Genomic DNA, 23,163 nt, shown 5'->3' on the forward strand with positions numbered 1-23,163 from the left:
GAAATGTCAAGAAAACACAAAAGGTTAAACCACCACATGGTTGCTCCTCCGGGGATGTGGGGGTAAAAACAGCAACATTTGGAAGCCATTTTCAGCTTTAAATTGTATCCCTGCCTGCACATTACACACCAGAACTTCCAGGGAGATGATTTGGGTTGGATCACCCTGGTATTACATGTTCGGTTTGTACAGTGGGAATAAAGCATCATCTCGGACGCGCTGATTAGCTGTTATTTTTACAGTCTGAAATTACAGACCGGGCTGTAATTGGGTTAGACGAGCTGCCGGTTAAAAAGCGCGCTGATGACGCGGAGGAGGAAGTTTGATCAACCCCAGGACTTTCTCCTCTTCTTCTTCATCTGGTTGGTTTCCACTCCCCAGAGAGAGAGAGAGAGAGAGAGAGAGAGAGAGAGAGAGAGAGAGAGAGAGAGAGAGAGAGAGAGAGAGAGGGGCTGATAACCTCCTCATATACCCAGGACGCTGCGCCTCTCTCCACACGCAGCTCCAGAGAGGATCCAGCTCCGCCTTGAACGCGGTGTGGGACTCCAAGAAACCGCGTTTATAACCACTGATCCGGGTGAGTATGCTGAAATGATCCCATCTATCACAGCTCTGAGCTTACAGCCTGTTGTTGCTTTAGAAGTGGATGGACATGGATGAATGCTTCATGGATCACACAAAATTAAAACATCAGAAATATTTTCAACATGATTCAGCCTTTATTTTTCCAGACTGACCAGGTGCGTGCATGCAGACGGAGTACACAGGGCACAAGACACTGCTTGCCCTCCCTGGCTGAGGGATAATTGTTAATTTGGTTGGATAAAAAGCATGGAATGGCCTGAGGCTGCAGTCTGTATGAGCTGGCACATTAAAAAAAACAGACCCGGCTTAGTTTAGGATCAGTCTTTACAAATATTTCAATACAATTCCCACCATAAAGGAATGTGTGGTCGGTTTGTCTGAGTTTCGTTGCTTGTTAATGCAAAGCAGTGATAAGAAATTGTTCAGGTGCGTCGAGATGTTTGCTGCTGATTTGACTTAAAAAGGCACATTTAAGAATGGCTGGTTAATTCCCCTAAAACAATCAGATCAAAGTCAGTTATTTATCACAAAATGTCCAAAAATCACTGCTTTCCTTTGTTTTATTTGATTGTACGGTATTTTGCAGTTTGGACTACAAAATCCAGCAACTTAAAGCCAATCCTTTTATTATTTTTACATTTCATATCTTAAAATATTGTCAGAGTGGGAAAACACCTCACTTCTTATGGTTCTGTCATTTAATGGGGAGGTGTCCAGGCTTTGTGTACAGACAGCACAGACTCAGAGTACCACAACCCGCCCTGATTACACCACATAGTTGCTCAATTGTGGCCGTTTGGTACAGTGTGTGTGTGTGTGTGTGTGTGTGTGTTTAAATCAGGACGCCTGCCTTGTTTTCCCTTCACCGTCTCTTGGCCTGTTTAAGTGTGGAGTGGAGTAACTCTCCTCTCCGTCAGGGCATTAGTGGTGACGGCAGACGGGTCAGAGGGGGTTTGGCAGCTCCCAGCGACCCCCTTCTCCCAGCAGGAAATCCTCCATTTGCCTCAGAAAAAAACAACAAACAAACAGTAACAACATCTCCACATGCAACAAAGGGAACGTTTTTAGCTCACTTAAGCAATTAAGTGATGAGATAGCAGAAAGTGACGATCAGCCTGGTGCTCAGCAGCCTGAGATGAAGCTTTATATGTGCTGATGTTAGTGTTGTTGAACATTTTGGTGATTTTTTTTAGACTCAGATTGTAACTAATTAGTGTTTTTATTGTTTGAAAATGTCTCAGATAACATATTGAAAGTCCTAAACTGATATATTCACTTTTCACAGAAGAAACAACTGAGATGCTGAATATTTTAGCAGTTTTGCTTGATTTTAATATTTTCTTATTATTATTATCAAGCTTATTTGGTTAAAACAAGTCAATAAAACTGAGATATTATTGATTTTTAAATGTAGCAACCACATAAATTGGTTTATTTTAAGATCTACACTGAAGATCTTACACCTACAGACTGTTTTAGGAAACGCTGCAGGGCAACAAGCTGATGTGCGCCGGCTGTCTGCCAGCTCAGGGACCTCTTACAGCCTCTGTCTGTCCTCACAGCTCGTTTTCTGTGTGTGCTTTGGCCTGTTTCACTCTTGTTGTCCTGGCTTGTTTCTGGAAAAGCTGCTCCATGTGTAAAAGCCTTTATTAGTCACAATGACTAAGTCTGGATTTTTTTTTATTCAGGAAACAATGAAGATGCTCCTGTCTCTGCTAGTCCTTCAGCTGCTCCTGGCTCCAGCTTTCATGGTAAACTCTCAGTGGATCCGATCAAATGAACAAACTTTCTATAAGAAGCAATAATTAACAGCAGCCTGAACCGATTTTAAATGTCTTGTTTATGCTCTTTTAAATCAAACCAGTTTATACACTTGTGTTGATGTTTTCTGCATCTAAAATGTGAGATTTCAAGAAATATTTCAACTTATCATTTCATATGATATCATATCATGTCATTTTTGGGCAACAGTGATGTGCTGGCTGACGTCACCCGACACGTCACTATAGTACTGTAGCAAGAAAAGTCCACATAAGCTGGAAGGCTAGCACAGACAACACCCAAGACTCTGGGTTTTGCCTCCCCTAACACCGTTACACAGCAACTGTTTAGGTTTCATTTTCAGTTGATGCTGGTGTTCGGTGTTAAAATTAACTGGTTGATGTTAGGGTTCAGGTAAAGATCATGGTTTGTCTTAAAAAAAAAACATGTGCTGACAAAATGGAGGCGGAGTTTTGGCCTGTACTGCAGCCGGCCACCAGGGGGCAGCATGATGTTTGGCTTGCTATTGAGGAGCTAGAGAATACAATTGAATAGAATATTCTTAGAATAGAATATACTTTTTTTAATCCCATTTGGGAAGATCCCTCAGGGAAATGTTGTCTTGTTTCAAAACCAGTTTTAGATGTTTGCCCAATTTTGTGTAATTGTGGATGTTTGCGTTCACAATAAAGCTATAACTTTATGACTTTATTTATCATGATGACGTGTTTAATCTGCATTTTTTTCTGCATTCAGGTTCCCAGTATGGATTACTGGGAGACATGGGGTCCTTATGGAGAATGCAGTCGCAGCTGTGGTGGTGGTGTGACGATGAGAACCCGACGCTGCATCACACACAGGTACACCCTTTTCCCCATTTGTGATACACCTTAACACATTTAAACACACACACACTGCACATTCAGCCTGTCTTTGATAAAACACTGCTTATTGTGAGGCCCTGAACACACACACAAAGTTTTTTCCTGTGTGAATAAAGGTAATTGTGAGGTTCATGGGCACAGACTGTATCTTGATTTTCAAAGAATGCCTTGAAGTCACGAGGACGTGAGCTTGTCTTACATCCAAAGCACACTGCAGGGAGGGGCCCTTTAACATTAAAAGGACTCCTCTGTGTTGGGTGTTGCCTGTTGGCTGCTGAAGTGGCTCAGTTGTGGCGTGAACACTTCTGTCTGGCTGACAAGACTTTGGAAAATCCAAAATGAAATCAGTTCATAATCTTCTTTTTCTTCACATATATTTTTGGTTCTTTAAAATATCGATTTATTAAATATGGTTCTTGGGTTTGGTTTGTAAAGCTGCTGCTCTTATATTTAACTCCAACATGATGGATTGAGCAGTCATAAATCCGTGCTTGTTGCCAGATTTGGTTGTAAATGTTGTGTTCATAGTTGTTTGAGTGGAATCCAGCCGGCATGTTGCCTCAAGTAACACAACATGAGGCAGAAAGAGGTGTGTGTCTTATTTTGTTCTTCTAGTCAGCGGAAAAACTTAAAAAAAGAACCTGTATAGTATACAGATATGTTAAAAAAAAATCATGCAGAGTTTCACCAACTGAAAGCATTCACTGGCAGAACAGTAGTGGACCAAGAATTGAACCCTGAGGAACACCGGCGGAAAAAATCCTGCTCATCAGCGTTAAACCTATTCAGGGCAGATCCACAAGTTGAATCTGGATCTTTGTATTTTAAAAACAAAACATTGCAGGGCGTAAAGGGTTTTAAATGAAACCATCTGAGAAGTTAAAAAAAAGAAACTCGTCCTCAGAAACATCTGACTGCTGTTATCTGAGGGGTCCCAAATCAAGCAGGTCACAACAGCTGGTTTCATGTTTCAGTGCGTGTTCAGCAGCACTCACATAATATGCTTTCAAAGGTAAAATCCACCACAGGATAAACTGGAAGTAGTCCATGAACTCACCACTTGTTGCTTCTTAAATGTCTTTCATCAGCGTCATGTTTTATTGCTGGTAAATGCTCAGTAGAACAGAGGTGTGTCTCAACAATAACTTAGAGGGAATTTTGTGAGGAGTGAGAAAGATGCCCACCAGGCAGAAGACGTCTCTTTCTTCAACATGTCCAAACACTTTTCTGTTGCACTTTGTGATGTGTTGTTGCATTCATGTGAAATAAAAACAGGGAAATCCATTTTTTGACATAGGACCTACAGTAAAATCTACTGATGTCAACATGCTGTTTTCCAACATGTCCACACAGTAATATAATGAGTCAGTCAGACTGTTTCCCCTCTTTAGTAATAATAATAATATGGAAGTCCTGCCCTCTGCAGCATAGCTGGATGATATCTGTCACATCATGTCTGCCTGCTTTCCTTGAATCACACCTTTAAACACTGTGATTTGACAGGTTGAATCACTCTGTGTGCTTTACAGGAACTCCCATATATGATTCATTTCAGTATAAAATTACCTGTTTCAAATAAGGACTGAGGCTGTCATTATATGTCAGTCCTGGGCTGTGATCCATTTCAATCATGTTTAATACCTGCTGCCGCATGTTTCTGGTGTGTAACATCTTAAACTGAAAATTTGGTTTGACTTTTTTTTTTTGACACATCTTGTTTCGGTTCTGGCGTGTCTTGTTTTCAGGTTAAGGGCAGGGATGTCTGGAGGTGACCTAATCATGAGTTATCAGCACAGCTGGCAAAACAGTCTGCTGTCTCATGGTTTCCTGACATTTGTTTGTGCAGAATTCATGTGCAGTAGTTAAATTCTGCTGTGAAGTTGGACATTTTAACATTGGAGTAAATGGGAAATGACTCGCTTTGGAGCCAGCCCCCAGCGGTTGCGGTGTGAACTACAATTTTGACACGTCCGCATGGGCTTCAAGTTTGAGCCCCGAAGGTTGCTACTTGGTTCATATTAATGTTTCCCTTTTCTATACATGCAGGACGGATGGAGGACACAACTGTGTGGGACCAGACAAGTCCCACCGGTCCTGTAACATCCAGGTGGGGCAACACATGAAACCGATTCTTTTTCTTTGACAGTTTTACACTTAAAAAGACATCATTTCTTCTAAGTAATTAAAAGTATCATCTGCAAATACAGTGAGTGTGTTTTTTTGAGTGTTTTGTTCTGGTACTTTGTATTAGACTAAATATGTCTGCCTGTTCCACTCAGGACTGTCCAGAGGGATCCAGGGACTTCCGGGAGGAGCAGTGCTCTCTGTTTGATGGCACAGACTTTCAGGGGAAACGCTATAAGTGGCTTCCATATTACGGAGGTCGGTGCTTCATGGACACGGCTGCAATATCAGCACTGATACAGAGTCTGTTTCTCAGTGTTTTTATGTGTTTTGTCGGACAGCTGAGAACCCCTGTGAGCTGAACTGCATGCCAAGAGGAGAAAACTTCTACTACCGCCACCGCAGCTCCGTGGCCGATGGTACGCCCTGTCATCCAGGACGGAGGGATATTTGTGTGGAAGGAGTCTGCAAGGTAGGAGTAACCAGGAAACTTGTGAGAGATCAGAATGTAGAGACCTCAGATTCAGGTTACACTCAGGTTTATGTCTTCTTTTGTAGCCCTTAGGCACATTTGAACTTTTTAAATGCTCTGAAATGTGCCGCATTAAAAGAGATTTACAGTTCTTTACTCCTAACATGTATAACATGTATACCTGTCATTAATGTGTTATCTGTGTTTAGACAAACATGTAGAATATGTTGTGATTAATCATGTAAGACTAACATGCTGCCTGCCCATGCTGGATGTTTTTATGAAATGAAAGTCACAGCAGTAGCGTCCCTCCTGGATACATGCACATTTTCGCTTGAAGGCCTTCATTTTCTGTTCTCCTTTTTTCATCATGTAATTGTCGCCACAACCTATCGACCTTTTTCTCACGACTGTCACCTCCTCTGTCCCAAGTCTCTGTTCTCAGGCCTTATTTTTAAAACATTATTGCGATTTTATTTTGAAAAGCAGATGGGTTTCTTGTCTGGTTTTTGGGTTGGCAGTTTTGCAGAAACGATGTGTTCCCACATATATACTTCCATCACATTTGTTCTCTCAGGCACTTTGTTAAATCGGTTTGGCTGCTCAACCTGCTAATCTGTGATTGGACTTACGCCTTTAGCTTGTTTTTTTTTAATGATAGTTTTATGCAGAATGAAAGTTAAGGTGCCACTTCTTTTCCCTCCATCAGCGCCTGGGCTGTGACAACATGCTGGAGTCTCCTCAGCAGGAGGACCCCTGCCTGCAGTGTGGGGGTAACAGCCAGTCCTGCTACCGCGTCACGAACAGCTTCAACATGCGTGACCTGATGACTGGTACGATGCACATTTGACAGATGTTGCTGTCAAAATTTCAGCATATGTTTACATCCCTGCTTTGTTTACATCTCAGGCTACAACCAGATGTTCATCATCCCTGTCGGCGCCACCACCATCAGCATCAGAGAGACCGTGGCCACACGTAACTACATTGGTGAGTTTCAGATTAAGATTTTGTACGTAATTCTGCGGTATTTCTTACCATATCTGACAAAAATGTGACTTTTTTTTTGCACGTTAAGCTATCAAGAACCTGCGTGGAGAGTACTACCTCAATGGCCACTGGGTAATTGAGTTTTCCAGGGCGCTGCCCATAGGTGGCACCATGATGTACTACCAGAGAGGTGCTGAGGGTGACAACATCCCAGAAACCATCATTGGCCGTGGTCCCACCACTGAACCGCTCGTTGTGGAGGTAAGAAGTTGGGTGGCCTCACCAAACTGGGAAGATTATTTCTTTTTCGCTTTTGGAACGGTGGGTGTGTAGATATTTACATACTGCCTTGTTCTCTCAGCTGATCAGCCAAGAGCCCAACCAGGGTGTGGAATATGAATACTACCTTCCAAACGGACGCTCCAGAGAGGGCTACTACTGGAGCTTTGGATCCTGGTCGGCCTGCAGCAAAGAGTGTGGATCAGGTCAGACTACAGTCCAACACGTTAAACGCTTGTGTGCAGCTAATCTCTGTAACTGACTCCATCTTTTCCTTCATCAGGCTACCAGTCCCGGTTGGTCTTCTGCAGCATTGATAATGAAGCTTATCCTGACTATCTCTGCGCTTCTCTGCCCAGACCGCAGACCAACCGCACCTGCAACCCACAACCATGCCCACAAATCCGCAGGTAAACAATGCAAAAACTTCACTGTGTGGGCATTTCAGTGGATTTTTGCAGCATCTCTGGGCTCAAGTCTCTGCCAAAAAGCAGCCTTTTGACTGTGTGTTGTGACTGTCTGAAAGGATGGCGTACCTGTATCCACCACAGTTGTGGATATCCTCAGAGAGACCCAGAGGGTATGTGTTCAGGTAACCCAGGGTAGTAAAAGTAGTAATGTTTTAGATGAAGGAAAACACAGGGGGAGATCTACTCAGTAGAATTATTATTAAATGAATAGTCCTTAGTAGTCTAGAAAGCAGTTAGAGATGTTGATTCGAATCAGAATGTCTCCTCTTGTTTGGTGTTTAGTGCAAAGCCTGTTCCTCCTTGTGGAATGAGAACGAAGGCGCGGGGCAACTGTCCAGCTCAGAGATCTCATTTCCACCTTTTAATGATCCTCATTTGTCTCAGACACTCTTAAAAGTCTCTCTGCAGGAACTAAACAGTGATTTGATGCCACATTTCAATCCTCTTTCCTCTTTGACCTCTCACCCTCTGTACCTTGATCACTGAGCTGGCCTGCTGCCTGACTGCTTTAGCAAGCTGTAAAACTGTCTGTTCCCGCCTGTTAATGTAGCCGATGTGTGTGAGGTGTTCATATAGGTTAAAGGCCGTCATGCTTGGGGGGCGGGGGTGGTGGTGGTGGTGGTGGTTGTGTACATCTAAATGGCACACAGCAGGAGCGCTGTAGTAGTAAATGGCCACAGCTTCAGTCAGCGACTCTCTGGTATTTCCTGCTTCTTTTCTTTGATGCTGCTGCTCAGAAATCTGAGATGTTTGTGAAGCTAGAGTGACACTAACTGAACCCTCATTATCCCTCAGCTTTTAAATACATTGCATGGTAGACTAGAACCACTTCATGCTACATGTAGAAAGTCCACACTAAGAAATCAGATCATACTAACCAGGGGATGAAAACTGATTTTTATCAGGCATCACCTGGATGTAGCTGTGTCTTTTTAGTTAAACAGTAAAGAAGCTAAATTCTGTTTCTCTCCTCTCTCCTCTCTCGTCTCTCCTTTGTCCTCTCTCGTCTCTCCTTTGTCCTCTCTCGTCTCTCTTCTCTCCTGTCTCCTCTCTCCTCTCTCCTCTCTCCTCTCTCCTCTCTCCTCTCCCCTCTCCCCTCTCCCCACTCTCCTCTCTCCTCTCTGTGGCTTTCCCAGCTGGAGGACTGGTGAGTGGAATACTTGCTCAGTTACCTGCGGTGGAGGCTCTCAGTTGCGCAGCGTGCAGTGCATCTCCCATGATGCCTCTGGCCCCCGTGTGGTAGACGACGCCATCTGTGCCGCCTATGCTGAGGCTCCGCCCTCCCTGCAGACCTGCAACATGCACAAATGTGCAGAGTACCATGTGACCGCATGGAGCGCTGTGAGTGGTCCAAAAACTGATTTATGTAGTCGTGGGTCAGGAGCAGGTGTAATCTGTGTATTTTATGTGTGTGTGTTTGTAGTGCTCGGTGACCTGTGAGTCAGGCCAGCAGACCAGAGAAGTGACTTGTGTGGGAACAGGTGGCATGAGGCTGGAGGAAACCTCCTGCAGCACTTTGCTCCGCCCACTCACCGTCCAGCCCTGCGAGATGGCCGCCTGCCAGAGAGAGATCAACTGGCACGTTGGAGAGTGGGAACTGGTAAGTGTGGTGCAGACTCACAAGCACGCAGGGGCTCATTAAAGCATCACAGTGCTTATATTTTCCCTATCCACTTTCCCACAGTGCTCTAGGAGCTGCGGCTCTGGCTCACGGGAGCGCCAGGTGATCTGCTCAGACCGGGAGAGAAACCTGTACCCTGTGGAGCAATGCAGCGCCTACCCCAAGCCTACCAACGTGGAACGCTGCAACAACCAGCCCTGCTACAGCCCACAGGGTGAACACACGCTGCATGAAGCGTCTGCACGTCATATTGATTTGGACATTTCAGAGAGCTAGATTTGTCTGTAAACACAAAGCCTTCTCCGGCACAGGCCTCTCACTGTTTTGTGTTTGTCTGCTCTGTGTGCAGTGGTCCCCAGCATCCAGGACCCGACAGGACACGACAGGACTCAGACTGGCTTCCGGCCATTTGTGCCAGATCACGCAACAGGTTGGACCTCTTTGTGGCTTCTCACACTTAATATAGATAGATGAACTCGGAATAATGAAATAAAGCAGCAAATCTGGTAGATAAGTTGCAATTTAAAATATGTTCATAAACATTTTCTTATCTTGACTTAAAGCAGTGAAATGGATGCAGGATTTCTGCATCCCCTCTTCTTTGCTGTTATAACTCCTGTCACTTTGTCGCCATCACTCCCTCCTCCTCTTCCTCCTCCTCCAGCCTGTCCCAGCACTAATTATCCAGGCCTGATTGACATGTTTTCAGGGGCATTGTTGGCCTGATTAAAATATTTCTGAAGCACTGAAGTGTGCTATTACTGGCTGTGGTGTTTCTGGCATGTTCTGGCATTTTCAGCACCATGTGCTGTCCCACTGGTCAGGAATTTCACCTTTAAGGCCTCTTGTGTATGTTCAGTTCCTGTGAAAGTGTTTGTTCAGGTCATTGGAACTGATCCCAACATCTTTACCAATGCAAAGTGAAACTGAACTCCTTTATTGCTTTGTGTAACACAGTGGGGTCTGCTCAGCTCAGTGTGAATTCACCTCCTCTCGCCTGGTTTCATCTCAGTCTACAGGCCAGAGACAGGCGACCCGAGGCAGACGAACACCGTCCACGACCCTCACAGCTTTGCCCCGGCTCTCCACTGCAGCCAGTCCCGGTATGGATGCTGTCCAGATGGACGCACTTCCGCCGGTGGCCCCCAGGGTCTGGGCTGCCCTGCGTCTTCAGCTCCCACTTTTGTCCCACCATCCTGCATTCAGACCAGGTATCCACCTCCAACCAGTCATTACGCTGTGGTTGAGCCTGTTTTTGGAGTCTTTGTCTGGCGGTACTTCCATGACTGTGTGACCACACTAACCAGGGATTGTTATGCATTATGTATGACCAGAATCATTCCCAATGGTTGACCAGAGTGAGACTGAGGTTTCTTAGAAATGTTGAAGTTGCACATTTTGACCCAAATGTTTGTTTTTTATTGTACCTGCTTCCTGTCTGCATCAGTTATGGCTGCTGCCGAGATGGAGTGACAGTTGCTCAAGGCCCCAACAAAGAGGGATGCGTGGAGTATGTGGACCCTGCACCAACGGTAAGCAAATAAACATGAAATCCTTGAAATTAAACACTGGATGTGAGAATTATTTGTGAATTTTTATACATTATTGACACGTCTTCATTTTTACCTTCACTAACAATCACTCAGATTATTAAATGTATGCATTGTCCCCTCAGGTGGCGCCTTCTCTTCCCACGGAGAATGCCGTGCAGTGCCGTACTACCACCTACGGCTGCTGCTATGACCGCACCACAACTGCAACAGGGCCCAACGGAGAAGGCTGCCCCAACCCACCTAACCACAGTAAGAGACTGAAGTGTTGATAATATGTTATGACACATTATCTTATGGCTTATTTGTTTTTATTTTGACAAAACGTTCTTTGCTGCAGTTGAGCGATCGATCTGCTCCCTCCCTCGGGCTGCCGGCTCCTGCAGCAGCTGGGTGTCACGCTACCACTTCGATGTCATCACCTCCAAGTGCGTGCACTTCTGGTATGGCGGTTGCCACGGCAACAGCAACAATTTCATGACCCGAGCAGAGTGCCAGAGGGCGTGCCCACTGCCAGCTCCCAGCCAGCAGAGCCCACGACCCGCCGGAGAGCCATCAAGGACCGCATCTGGAGGACGCAGCACAACAGGCACCGGTTCATCCGGCGGAGGCTCTACAGGAGGAGGAACCGCCTCAACAGACGCACGGTCTCGCAGCATGGGGAGGGTTTTCACAGTGCAGGGTGGCTCGACCGGCAGTGCTGGCAGACAGGGCACGAGTGCTGCCACGCACGCCCACAGAGCAAGAGTGCACTTGCGGGGACGCCGGCCATCCACAGCCGCACAGCACACCGGCCCGGCTGCGAGGTAAGATCCCAAAGACCCGGGGAACGCGGTGAAAAGCTCTGCTCCAGCACCAGCTCCACCACTGGCTTCATAAAGCCTTCTATTCCCTGCTGAAGGAGCCCCAGTCTCTTCAGAGTGGGCTGAAGGAGTCTGAAATGCCTCCCAGAGACAAATCCATGCCTCATTCACTCAAAACATGATGATACAGTTTTGTATTTTTTTAATCTTTGAGTCTGGTGGGTAGATATTCCCTTAGCTTTAGGAGTCCCACACATTTATATACACTACATCCAAATGGGAGAATATTATCTTTTTACTACAACAAAAAGGTTAAAAATTAAGAATCATTTTTTTTTATAATTTAACTTCTTCAATTAAGCATTGATACTGCAAAGCACAGCTTTAGTGTAGAGGTACTAACCATCTGCTGTTAAAGTCTGTTCTTGCTTTCCTTCAGTCTGGTGTTAAGGTTTTTTTACCCATCATCATCATTATGTCTAATTGTGCTTTATTCTGTGCAACCTGCTCTTTATGTAGACTCATTCTGATATGTGAGTGTTGTAATTACGCCACAGCTCCACAGACTCACACTCTCACACCTGCTTTATGTAGCAACACCTTGTTTTCCCTTTCTTAAACCTTGACAAAGTGTCAGGAGACATCGACGACCTCATAGAAACCCTGCACAGACGCTCTGCTGGGACACTGTCTGTCTGTCTGTCTGGAGTTATTGTTGGTGCTTTTATGTGCCTGCTGCCTCACTGTCGTCATTAGATCAAACTAATAAAGGTTCTGCTGTGATGCTTCATGTCGTCGTATGTGTGTCGTCACTAAACTTCATGTTTGTGTAGCTGTGTGTTAGATGGTGAACAGTCCACTGTCCTTTGTGTCATTGTTTCAAACATTTGTCTGATTTTGTTCGTCTGCTCACTTTTCTTGTTACATGAGGTTTGTTTTCCCTCTGTTGACCTCCTGAAGCCGGGTTGTGGGCGCTCTTTATGCTTACTTTGGTGTCCAACAGTGGAGCATAAAGTGACTCTCTTCTTCCTTCATTCCCTCTTTTCCTTCCTTCCTTTCCTTCTGTCCTTGTCTCCCCTCATGTTTCCTCAGTTTGACCCTGGGAGGAGTGACCATAGATAAGTCTGACCCCTCCATGGTGGAGGCTTTGGTCGGACAGACGGTCGTGCTGCCCTGCAGAGTCAGGCCACCGCCGTCGTCCACCGTCATAGTGGAGTGGAGAAGAGACGGCGTCCCTCTGTCCACACACAGGTCTCACACAGTGGATTATTATTCATTTGAGTTTGGTTTTATTTCTGTTTTTGATGATTCGTCATGGTTTTTTTTTTACTTCAGGCATCACCAGCAGCCAAACGGTTCCCTGTTAGTCGGTCCTCTCAGTAAGTCAGATGCAGGCTGGTTCTTGTGTGTGGCCACTCGTGAACAGGAAAGAGACCACCGCTACATATACCTGTCCATCACAGGTAATGTCCCTTATGATTGCTCACTTCCTCATGCAGTCACTGTACCATCAGCATCATACTGTGTTTATAAGCCATGGAGACAGAGTAGGCTACAGCAACTAGGACCATCTTCTGATGGGAAAACACAGGAAGTGTCTTTCAGATGTTTCAGCAAAAAAAAAACTTAGAGGAATAATATCGATACAAAAATCCCAACAGCAGCTCAAACATTTTAATTACATTTTAATGTGACGTTGTGTAAGTGAATTATGTGTGTTCAATCACATGTGCGTACACAGAGGGTCCATCACAGCCGATTCCCACCACGCTGCCCAGAGACGGCCCATTGCCAAGGTAGGACTGACATGTCTGTGTCTCTGTGTTATATCAAAGTCAGGGGACTTCAGTGTCTCTGCTCCCTGTGACCTCTCTCAGGTTCAGTATTGAGCGTTCCAGCTCTTCTTTAGTGGAAATGCGAGCCGGACAAACGGCCAGGCTGCCCTGCACAATCGTCCCTCCATCAGCTCTGCAGTCTGTCAACATCCAGTGGACCAAAGACGGACAGACTCTCAGTGACTCCAGGTATTTATTGTGCTGCTTAACTGACCTGTAACTTCAATAAACCCACCTCCTGACTGTCTGATGTTCTGCAGGTTTACGCAGCCCACAGACGGCACTCTCATCATCGGCCCCCTGAGATCTGAGGACTCCGGTGTTTACACATGCACAGCCTCCAGTCAGCAACAGCTGGAGCAGAGACAGCTGCAGCTCAGAGTCCAAGGTGACAGCTTGTTGTTGTAGTTTCATGTAGTCACCAGCAGAGGTCAGTAAAGATCATATTCAACCATGAACATGGATATAGAATAATCAATAAATGTTTCTGCAGCGGACCTGAGGATCACCACAGCTCCCAACAACATCCAGGTGTCAGAAGGCAGCACAGCCCTGCTCCCCTGTGTGGTGTCAGGCGAGAACGTCAACATAGGCTGGTCCAGGTAAACACATTAGATGGCCCCAAAACTAACCAGAACTGCATGTAATTACAACATCGTGAAGGACAGCAGTGTAAAATAAGGTGCATGGCTCTAACAGAGGTCGTCTCTAACTGTAGAAACGGCGTACCGGTGCGTCCAGACGGCCGTAACATCCTCATGTCCTCTGACGGCAGCCTGATTCTAAATAATGTAAAGCCTTCTGATGAGGGCACCTACACCTGCAATGCATACACAGGCATCTACTCTGTGAGCGCCACTGCTGAAGTGAGGGTCGTTAAAGACACACAACAAGGTGAGAGGTCAAAGGTCTCCTCCTGAAAATCAGTATGTTTTTATGTTTATTGTGTCACTGTGAGTTTCTCTGTATGTTGATGATGTGGCTGCGGTTTCAGCCGTCGACGTGCCTCCAGAATGTGTGGACCAGCCTGAGCTTGCTAACTGCGAGCTCATAGTCTACGCCCGTCTCTGCTCCAACACATACTACTCCAGTTTCTGCTGTGCCAGCTGCGCCAGGCATACTCAGAAGAACGACAGGTTTGGTCGACTGGGCTGAAAAAGCTGCTGGGTGAGGCGGGTGGAGGAGGGACCGTGAAACCTTGGAGCTGTTTAGGACTGAAGCTTCAATTCTGAAACGGCTGCATTTGCCAAAAGGACTCAAAAACTGACAAGACTGTGCAGAAACACAATTCAGTAACGCAATAAGTGACGGGACCGACTACTGCAGGTGTAGCCAGATCTGTAAAATAGGAGCGCTCTGTTCAGGGAGTCAGTTGAATGTGATGAGATGATGTTCCTCCTCTGCTGAGCTAACTTATTCACTCACTGGACCTGCATGTTCTCTGTTTTTAGAGAATCATGATTATTTTAAAACCAACATGCCCACTGACACAGAGCTGTGAGACTGTGTCCTTTATTAACACCTCAAATTGTTTATTTTTATGTAATTATTTGATAATAAAAGTAATATTTTGATTAAAAAAATGTGTTCTTCTCAGTGCTTGATGGCCCAGTTTGGACCACTAGGGGTCACTAGACTTACTTTTGAAGAAGTTTATGGTCATGTGCGCAGCAAAGGTTACTTACACAACTAAGAGAAGACATTTTTAGCTGTTTCCAAAAAGGTCATTAAACACTCACTTATGAAGAAACTAAATAATTTAAATGTTTTTATCAGACAGAAAGGCGTCAGACAGTCAGATGTAGCAGAAGTGCACATCATGAAGTAAAAAAATGGAAGCAACTTTTTTTATTTATATATATTCCATCACTGGTGCAGCTGTTGTGGTTGTTGTTGTTGTACAGATGTTGTTTTCTCGCTGCTGAGGTCATGAGGTCGACACACAGGTGTATGTTTAAGAGGTTTAAGAGGAACAAGAACACTTGTGCATCTTTTTTATATGATCACATGAACATGTTAAAGTCTCAACGTTGACCTTTGACCTTTAGTAAAACACGGCTTCCTACTGACCCGCGAGAAGGGGAGGAGTAGGGAGTGATTTCGGACGCACTGGGGGGTCCACTGACATTATTAGTGCCATTAGTAACATCTGTGCTGTCTTTGTCTGTTTGTCATGTGGACTGTTGAGACAACAGGCAAGTATTCACACTATGAATGAATGTGAATGTAACACCTTCTCTGCGTCAGTTATCTTAAATATGTTGTTTATAAGTTTAAAATGTTTCCTCAGAGTGGATTTTTGCTTGAAGATGAAGCTCAGTTCCTGTCTTTGTTAGAACTCTTCTAGTTGTTTGATCATTAGTGGAGCTCCTGTCTTAGGAAGCAGCAGGCTCACTGTGTTCATTATTATCAAGACTGAGCCGATTTACTAATAAAGGCTCAGCTGGACATGAAATACTGGTCCAATACAAAACATCCATTTGAAAAATATGCTGTTTATAACCTGAGACAACTGTTGTGTAGCACATTGATGTACTACACAACAGTTGTTAAAACAAGTTTCTTCTGTGTTTCATACAAGTGCAGCTTCTACATGTTTTTACCTTCAGGTTTGCATGAAAGCTGATGGTATTTGCTTTGGTGTAATACTCCTCAGGGTTTTCTGGCTCCTTTGGATTTCATTGTTTTGTAAATAACCACATATGGATGTCATTGATAAGATCTGCAGACACCGTGTTGAAATTAGCAGCTTATAAACTGATGTGAGGATTAGGGGATTGCATGGGGAGAGATAATTATCCCGCTCACAGATGCAGCATGTTTCTGTTGCTGCTTCCTGTGCATCTGACTCATGTTAGACCGAAAAATGTGTTTGTTAGTGGAAACAAATGGAGAGAGTAGAAGGCGTCTTCCTGGAAGAAAAACAGCTTAAAGAAAAGACTTCATTCATCCTCCTCTCTGCAGCTCTGACATGTTTTTATTTTATAGCTTCAGTTGTCACAGAAGCTTTCCCAGCTGTGTGCTGAGAGGCGTGCAGGGCTGTGTGGGTGTTGTTGCAGAGGTGCAGGTGCGCTCAGTGAAGCCGGACGTTGTGGTTTTACGTGGAAGGCTTGCACCTCTGTCGTTTCTCAGCACAGAGCGCGAGCTGCAGGCTGCTCTGCGACCACATCCTCTGCTCTGCAGGGTTTCATGACCCCGTTTGTCTTCTGCACCAGCAGCAGCTCTGACCTGTTTGCTTCCTGTCATACTGTGGTTGATTTAGTGTCTTTTTTACACTCCTATTTGAACTGAAGGAAGAACATTTGTGTACAAGCACACACTCTGATATGCTGCTCAAGTGGAAAAATGACTCAAATAATCCACAATTCTTAATGATTCATTGAAATTAGATTCCAGAAACTGACAGAAGTCACCAGTTTTATCAGTGGAAAATCTTATTTTGATAGAAATTAACCAAGATTTCTTGAGCTTAGATGTTTTTATGTAGGAGGTAAATAAACTTCTTAGAAAAAGAAAAGGTTGAGAGGTGAGCTGCTAAAAATATCTGACATTATCTGTGGAAAAAGTGACGTTCAGGTTCGGTTGAGATGACAGATAAGTTCCTCCCTGCATATTGGTGCTTTACTGAAAGAAGTACACACTCATCAGGATGGCCTTATGTGCTTTTATTTAGAGAAAATGAAGGATTATACAAAGACAAAATGTAAGAAGAACAAGCACAGAATCTAACACAGCTCTGCGTATTTACAGAAAAGCAGTTCGTCTGTCCAGGCTTCAGCTCTCATTTGTTCTGCTTTCCATTCTGCAACAGACAGAAAGGACGTCTTAACGTCAGGAGATCTTTGTTCACTTATAAGATGAGAGGAGACTGACCTGAAGCTTCCACACCACAAACACCACAAAGGCTCCGTAGACGCAGCTCTTGATGATGAGAACTCCGTAGCAGAGTTTAGCGCTTTGAGTGACCCTCAGATACAACTCTGCAGAAAGAGCAAAGAGGAAACAGTCATATATGTTTGAAACCACATGTTTTGGTATATGTCGGTGCACTAATGAAATATTTACCTCTGGTCAAGGGTTTAGCTTTACCTGAGAGGAAAATGAGACATGATCAGACAAGAAGAGACGATTTTTACATGTATTTTATGGCAAAAAGTGATCTCACCTTCAACACCAGTGATCGTATCTGAATAGTTCTCAGAGTGGTTGCCGTTATAGAAGCTGACGAAGCACATGAACACATGGGCAGGATTTTCCCACTCTTCAGCTTTGACCCTCAGCCGGCTGCTGATCATGTAGTTCTGTCCGTTCTTCTTGGCAATGCTGTCTGTCGCCACACCATCAGTGACATTTTCCCCATTGCGTTGCCACCACACTGTAACATGGTCAGGGTAGAATCCAGAGGCCACACAGAGAAGCGTCTTCTTCCTTTTCTTCCTGTCTTTTTGGTTGGTGCACTCTTTATCAGACGGTGGAAATATGTTCACTCTTGGTGGTTTTACATCATATTCTGTGAGGACAAAAGACAAAGTAAATCCTCACGCATGCAATACCCAGTTCTATAATGTTATACATGCACGGCAGCTTTTATTCACATTTTCACTGCAGTGATCTTACCAAGGACCGTTAGCTTGGTTCCCGCTCCAAAATAAGCAGGATAAGTGTCTGAGCACACTGCTTACTGACGGTCACAAAAACCAACAACAACCCAACAAACACAATCACTCCACAACAAAGCAAAACCTTCACTTTTTGCATGTACAGATGCAAATTCTACATTTTACCAGCTGTTTACACACTGCTGACTCTTAGGTTTTGTCTCCAAGCTGATTTCTTTTTCGTTTTCTTACCTAAAACCGTCAGTCTGGTGCCGCTGCCAAAGTAAGCAGGCTCTAAGTTGTTCACACTGATACACAGCTGCAGAAAAAGCTGTTCACGCTTTCAGCACTGACAGCTGCAGACTGTCTGTGTGTAACACTTTTCAATTTCAAACACATGATAGAATATTTAACTAAAAGAACAGAAAGAAAGTCTCTCATCACTCTAAAAATACATCAGATACAGAAGCAGCCATCTTTATCTTGTAGGATATCATGTTGATAATGTTCAGCTTTTGGTTTTCTTACCTAAAACAGTGAGTTTAGTTCCAGCTCCAAAATAAGCTTCTGACTGGTAGTTCACAGTGTTTCACAGAGCTGACAAGAACTGCTGCAAGCTACCGCTTCATTTCTCTAAGACTCCACTGTTGCTCTTTTGCAGGTTTTCTTACCTATAACGGTGAGTCTGGTTCCTGCTCCACAGTGAACCTCTGACTGGAAGCTGACACAGTGTTCCACAGAACTGATAAGAACTGACTGTGGGCTCAGAGCCAAAAGTTTAATATCTGCACTGCTCTCACTGGAGACAGCACAAACAATCGTTTGCTTTAGAACATTTTTATTTTGATGACACATAAAAGTTTAGATTTTTCAATTTCCCCTCTAAGCTTAACACACAAATAAGCTAAGAGTGGAGCTCAGGTCAGGTGTTATTGGAGGTTTTCTTACCTAAAACCGTGAGTTTAGTTCCGGCTCCAAAGTAAGCCTCATTATAGGAGCACAGAGACTCTGAACTGTAACAAAAACTCTTCCTGCTTCTCTTTGTCTGAGAATTTATTCCAACTTTGTCATGTGTCACAGGAAAACATGATTATAAAACCATTCTTTAACAATCTTTTAACAAACTTTTCATAGTGTTCTTACCTAAAACAGTCAGCTTCGTTCCTCCACCAAAGAAAGCCTCTGCAGTACCACCGTCACAGTGCGCTGCATCAGTGCTAAAAACTGCCCGGCATGCTGCCTTTATTTTACTTATCAGCTTTAAAATATTTGCAGCCAATAACCACACAGCTTTGTGAGACAAATCTCTAAATCATTGACTTTTTAAACCTTACTTTTGTTCAAAACCGATCTCATCATCCTCCACATGGAGTAATGTTAAAGTGTCTATGAGAAAACACCTGTCATTTTATTTTCTTACCTAAAACAGTCAGCTTCGTTCCTCCACCAAAGAAAGCCTCGTTGCCAAAGCCTGAGTCACAGTGCACCACAGCAGTGCTCAAAACACAGCGTGCTGTTTTTACTTTGATTCAATAAAAGCAGTTTTCCTTTAAACACAACGGATGAAGATTTGTTTCACCCCACAGAACAACTGTCCCCTGGCCAGCACCAAGTGTCCTTTTAACCATCAGAACTAAACCCACTCTACAGTTCAGATAAAAGCACTTAACCACCAGCAGTTCTGTCCATTGTCTTTGCTTTCTTACCTAAAACTGTCAGCTTTGTTCCTCCACCGAAGTAAGCCTCTGCTGCATTAGTGTCACAGTGCACTGCCTCCATGCTCAAAACAGGCCGTCCTGCTACTTTTACTTCACTTCTTACTTCATCATTTGATGCAGTTTCTCTTTAAATCTAACACTTACACACCATATCAGACACAGGTACAAGCAGCAGATTTTTACACAACCGAATAATCTTCATTCTGACACACCAAGTGACCATTAGAGCCAAAAGAGTTCTCCTCAGACTGGACCAGATTTAAAGCTGCTTTTACTTTCTTACCTAGAACTGTTAACTTTGTTCCTCCGCCGAAGTAAGCTTCAGTGTTAGAGTCACAGTGCACCACAGCAGTGCTTAAAACACCCCAACATGCTGCTTTAGCTTTGATTCATTAAAGCACTTAGAACTAAGGTTCAAAGGTTCTTAAGTAAGCCCTTAATTACAAGCTGTGTTTTCATTGTCTTTGGTTTCTTACCTAGAACAGTTAACTTTGTTCCTCCGCCGAAGTAAGCTTCACCAGCACCACCAGAGTCACAGTGCACTGCATCAGTGCTTAAAACACCCCAACATGCTGCTTTAACTTTGATTCATTAAAGCATTTAGAACTAAGGTTTTTAGGAAAGCCCTTAATTACAAGCTGTTTTTCATTGTCTGTAGTTTCTCACCTAGAACCGTTAACTTTGTTCCTCCACCGAAGAAAGCTTCACTGCCAGTACCAGAGTCACAGTGCACTACATCGGTGCTTAAAACTTGACTTTACAGTTACTTTGGAACAACATCCTACTGCACATGCTTCACTTACTGACCGTCAGGCTGGATTCATAAGAGGTTTTATTGTCTTACTTACCAAGAACAGTCAGTTTGGTCCCCTGACCGAAATAAGCTTCGTACTGACACAGTGTTTAAGCTTCAGAACAAAAAGCTCTGATGGAGCTCCACTGCAGTCAGTTTACTGGATACACACATTCGCTGACATTTCTTCAAACCTTTAAACAGCATTTAAAGTTACTGTTTCTTACCCAGAACTGTTAACTTAGTTCCTCCACCGAAGAAAGCTTCATAACCACCAGAGTCACAGTGCACTGCACCAGTGCTCAAAACACCCTGCTTTACCTTCACTGACTTATGTAGTAGATTTAAATCATCTGTAACAACACACAGCACATCTCCTCTGATGTGTTTTAACTCTTTTAGAGCCAAAACCATTGCAAGAAGGTTTAACTTACCAAGAACAGTCAGTTTGGTCCCCTGACCGAAATAAGCTTCAAACTGGCACAGTGTTCAAGTTTCAGAGCAAAAAGCTCTGAGCTGAAACTCTGCAGCGCTCCACCCGAAACACACATTGACTGTTCAAACCTTTAAGCAGCACTTAAAGCTAATGTTTCTTACCCAAAACTGTTAGCTTTGTTCCTCCACCGAAGTAAGCTTCATTAACACCAGAGTCACAGTGCACTGCACCAGTGCTTAAAACAGGTCGACACGCTGCCTCTGATTCACCCTCTTAGATGTTTCATTTATAATATTAAACCAAACCTTTTCCACACTCAGCACGTCTTCTTCTGTTAAAACCAAAATCATCAGAAGAAGGTTCAACTCACCAAGAACAGTCAGTTTGGTTCCCTGGCCGAAATAAGCTTCTCTGTTATTGGCACAGTGTTGAAGCTTAATGTCAAAAAGCTCAATGTTCTGAAGTTGATCAGTGAAATGTTACCGGCTGCTTTTCAAGTGTTTCTAACCACACACTGAGCTCCAACTGTGAGATTCTTACCTAGAACTGTTAACTTTGTTCCTCCACCGAAGAAAGCTTCAGAACCACCAGTGTCACAGTGCACTGCATCCGTGCTTAGAACTGGAGCTGCACTTCACATTTTACTTTTGAAATGTATTCACTTTTTCATCTTTTCTTTCACACGAAGAGTTAATGAGAGCACGTTTTATGCTCTTACTCACCGAGAACAGTCAGTTTGGTTCCCTGGCCAAAATAAGCTTCATAATTGGCACAGTGCTTGAACTTAGTGTCAAAAAGCACTGAGCTCTGCTTCAACTTCAGACATTATAACATGTTTGACATGTTAACATGTTGATTTTTAAACTTCTTCACTCACCTAAAACTGTCAGTTTTGTCCCTTCTCCAAAGTAAGCTTCGTTTGCATTGTCACAGTGCAACAATACTGAACATGAAACTCTTTCTCTGCCAGAAGGTCCTGACTGACCCTTCTGTCGACTCTAACAGCTCTGACAAAGTCACCTGAACAAAAACACTGTTAAAGCTCAATATTTACCTAAAACTGTCAGCTTGGTTCCTCGGCCAAAGTAAGCAGGCTCAGTGTAGGTCACAGTGCTGCGTGTTCAGCTCAATACTTCACCTTCTTTGTTCCAGCAGATCTTTGCTTCACTTTCATACCAACATGTCACTGTTTAAGGTCTGATGCAGCTGTGAGAGCTCCAACTTACCCAGAACGGTCAGTTTGGTTCCTTTTCCAAAGTAAGCTTCACTTCCAGTGTCACACTGAACGCCTCCTCGAGCAAAAAGTCTCCAAGCTTTCCCTGAAGCTCCTGTTCAGACAGACTCTAATAATCCACAGGCTGGAGATGTTTCAACCTGCAGACTGAGCTTCATAATGTCCTCCTCAGCTTTCTTTGTGTCAGATGAGGAAAAGAAGAATCCAAATGTTCCACAGATGGATTCAGAGTTTTTTAAAAAAACTCATTTTTTTCAGTGTATAAATCAACATTTCCCCTCCACAGTGTCCCACCACCCCGCGCTGCTTCATGTCAGTGATATTTCTGCTGTGTTTGGTGTCCTATGCCGCCTGTAGCCGTCTACACAATGGATGTTAATGGGAGGAGGTTTTTGTACGGCGGCTCTATGGGCTTGTATCACCGTGGCCCCCTGTCCCCACGGTGAAAAAGCATCACACAAAAACCTGGTGCCTCTTTCGTTTTCTCGTCTCTGCCTCCCCCTCCCAGCTCCTCCATATCTCAGCCTCCATCTCTGCCTGTGAGTGAGAGCAGCTGTGTGGCGGCTGAACGGGCTCCAACCTCACTGCTGCTATTTCTGTGACAGCTAAGAAAAGAAGAGGAAACATTTTGTGTTTGTTTTTGTCTGGAGATGCTCGGAGGAGGCGATGCTCTTGCTGGTCACACTTCTTTGTCCAATCAGATAACAGGGAGGAGACATTCAACTACTTAAACGCGTGACAGATGTGATGTTTTTATTTTCTTGAATATTTTTAGAAGCAATCTGCATACAAAAGACTCAAATGAGTCAAAACCCTTTAATGAGAAAATATGATTATACATAAAACATTAAGCTCCTTATTTTATCATTTTTCTACAAGTTATGCCATCATCTATGGTTGTCACAAGATAAAGACACTACAACATATCATGTTAGAATAAAAGTCACATTTAAATATCTGCCTTTATTTTTGAAAATCCAACTTTCCTGTTTTTTTCATATAAAAAAGAC

At 44.0% G+C, this 23,163-nt stretch overlaps 1 protein-coding gene and 1 gene segment (V, D, J or C); one reads left to right on the top strand and one right to left on the bottom strand.

Moving 5' to 3' along the window:
• The first annotated feature begins 439 nt into the window (after positions 1-439).
• On the top strand, positions 440-14,957 carry paplna (papilin a, proteoglycan-like sulfated glycoprotein). Its single transcript, XM_028394730.1, has 27 exons — positions 440-577; positions 2,274-2,336; positions 3,103-3,206; positions 5,277-5,337; positions 5,510-5,612; positions 5,696-5,826; positions 6,536-6,659; positions 6,736-6,816; positions 6,905-7,077; positions 7,178-7,301; positions 7,379-7,505; positions 8,702-8,906; positions 8,989-9,165; positions 9,250-9,400; positions 9,536-9,616; positions 10,199-10,397; positions 10,634-10,718; positions 10,862-10,988; positions 11,077-11,542; positions 12,632-12,790; positions 12,875-13,002; positions 13,281-13,335; positions 13,417-13,563; positions 13,635-13,762; positions 13,868-13,976; positions 14,093-14,268; positions 14,369-14,957. The coding sequence occupies exons 2-27, from the start codon at positions 2,280-2,282 to the stop codon at positions 14,527-14,529; spliced, it is 3,639 nt and encodes a 1,212-aa protein (XP_028250531.1). The 5' UTR covers positions 440-577; positions 2,274-2,279; the 3' UTR covers positions 14,530-14,957.
• Positions 14,958-17,018: 2,061 nt separating this feature from the next.
• Positions 17,019-23,163, bottom strand: part of LOC114427036 (T-cell receptor beta-2 chain C region-like) — a 31,919-nt gene continuing 25,774 nt past the window's right edge. Inside the window, 5 exon segments of the C gene segment in view lie at positions 17,019-17,176; positions 17,248-17,354; positions 17,440-17,463; positions 17,540-17,884; positions 21,290-21,330. Coding sequence covers positions 17,156-17,176; positions 17,248-17,354; positions 17,440-17,463; positions 17,540-17,884; positions 21,290-21,330 — 538 coding nt within the window.

Source organism: Parambassis ranga, chromosome 22 (genome assembly GCF_900634625.1).
Source record: "Parambassis ranga chromosome 22, fParRan2.1, whole genome shotgun sequence".
NCBI lineage: Eukaryota > Metazoa > Chordata > Actinopteri > Ambassidae > Parambassis > Parambassis ranga.

Coding starts and splice junctions, on each gene's coding strand:
- paplna (XM_028394730.1), top strand. CDS start 2,280: ATGAAGATGCTCCTGTCTCTGCTAGTCCTTCAGCTGCTCCTGGCTCCA. Junction 5,613..5,695: donor GTGGCTTCCATATTACGGAG/GTCGGTGCTTCA, acceptor TTTGTCGGACAG/CTGAGAACCCCTGTGAGCTG. Junction 13,763..13,867: donor GCTGCAGCTCAGAGTCCAAG/GTGACAGCTTGT, acceptor ATGTTTCTGCAG/CGGACCTGAGGATCACCACA.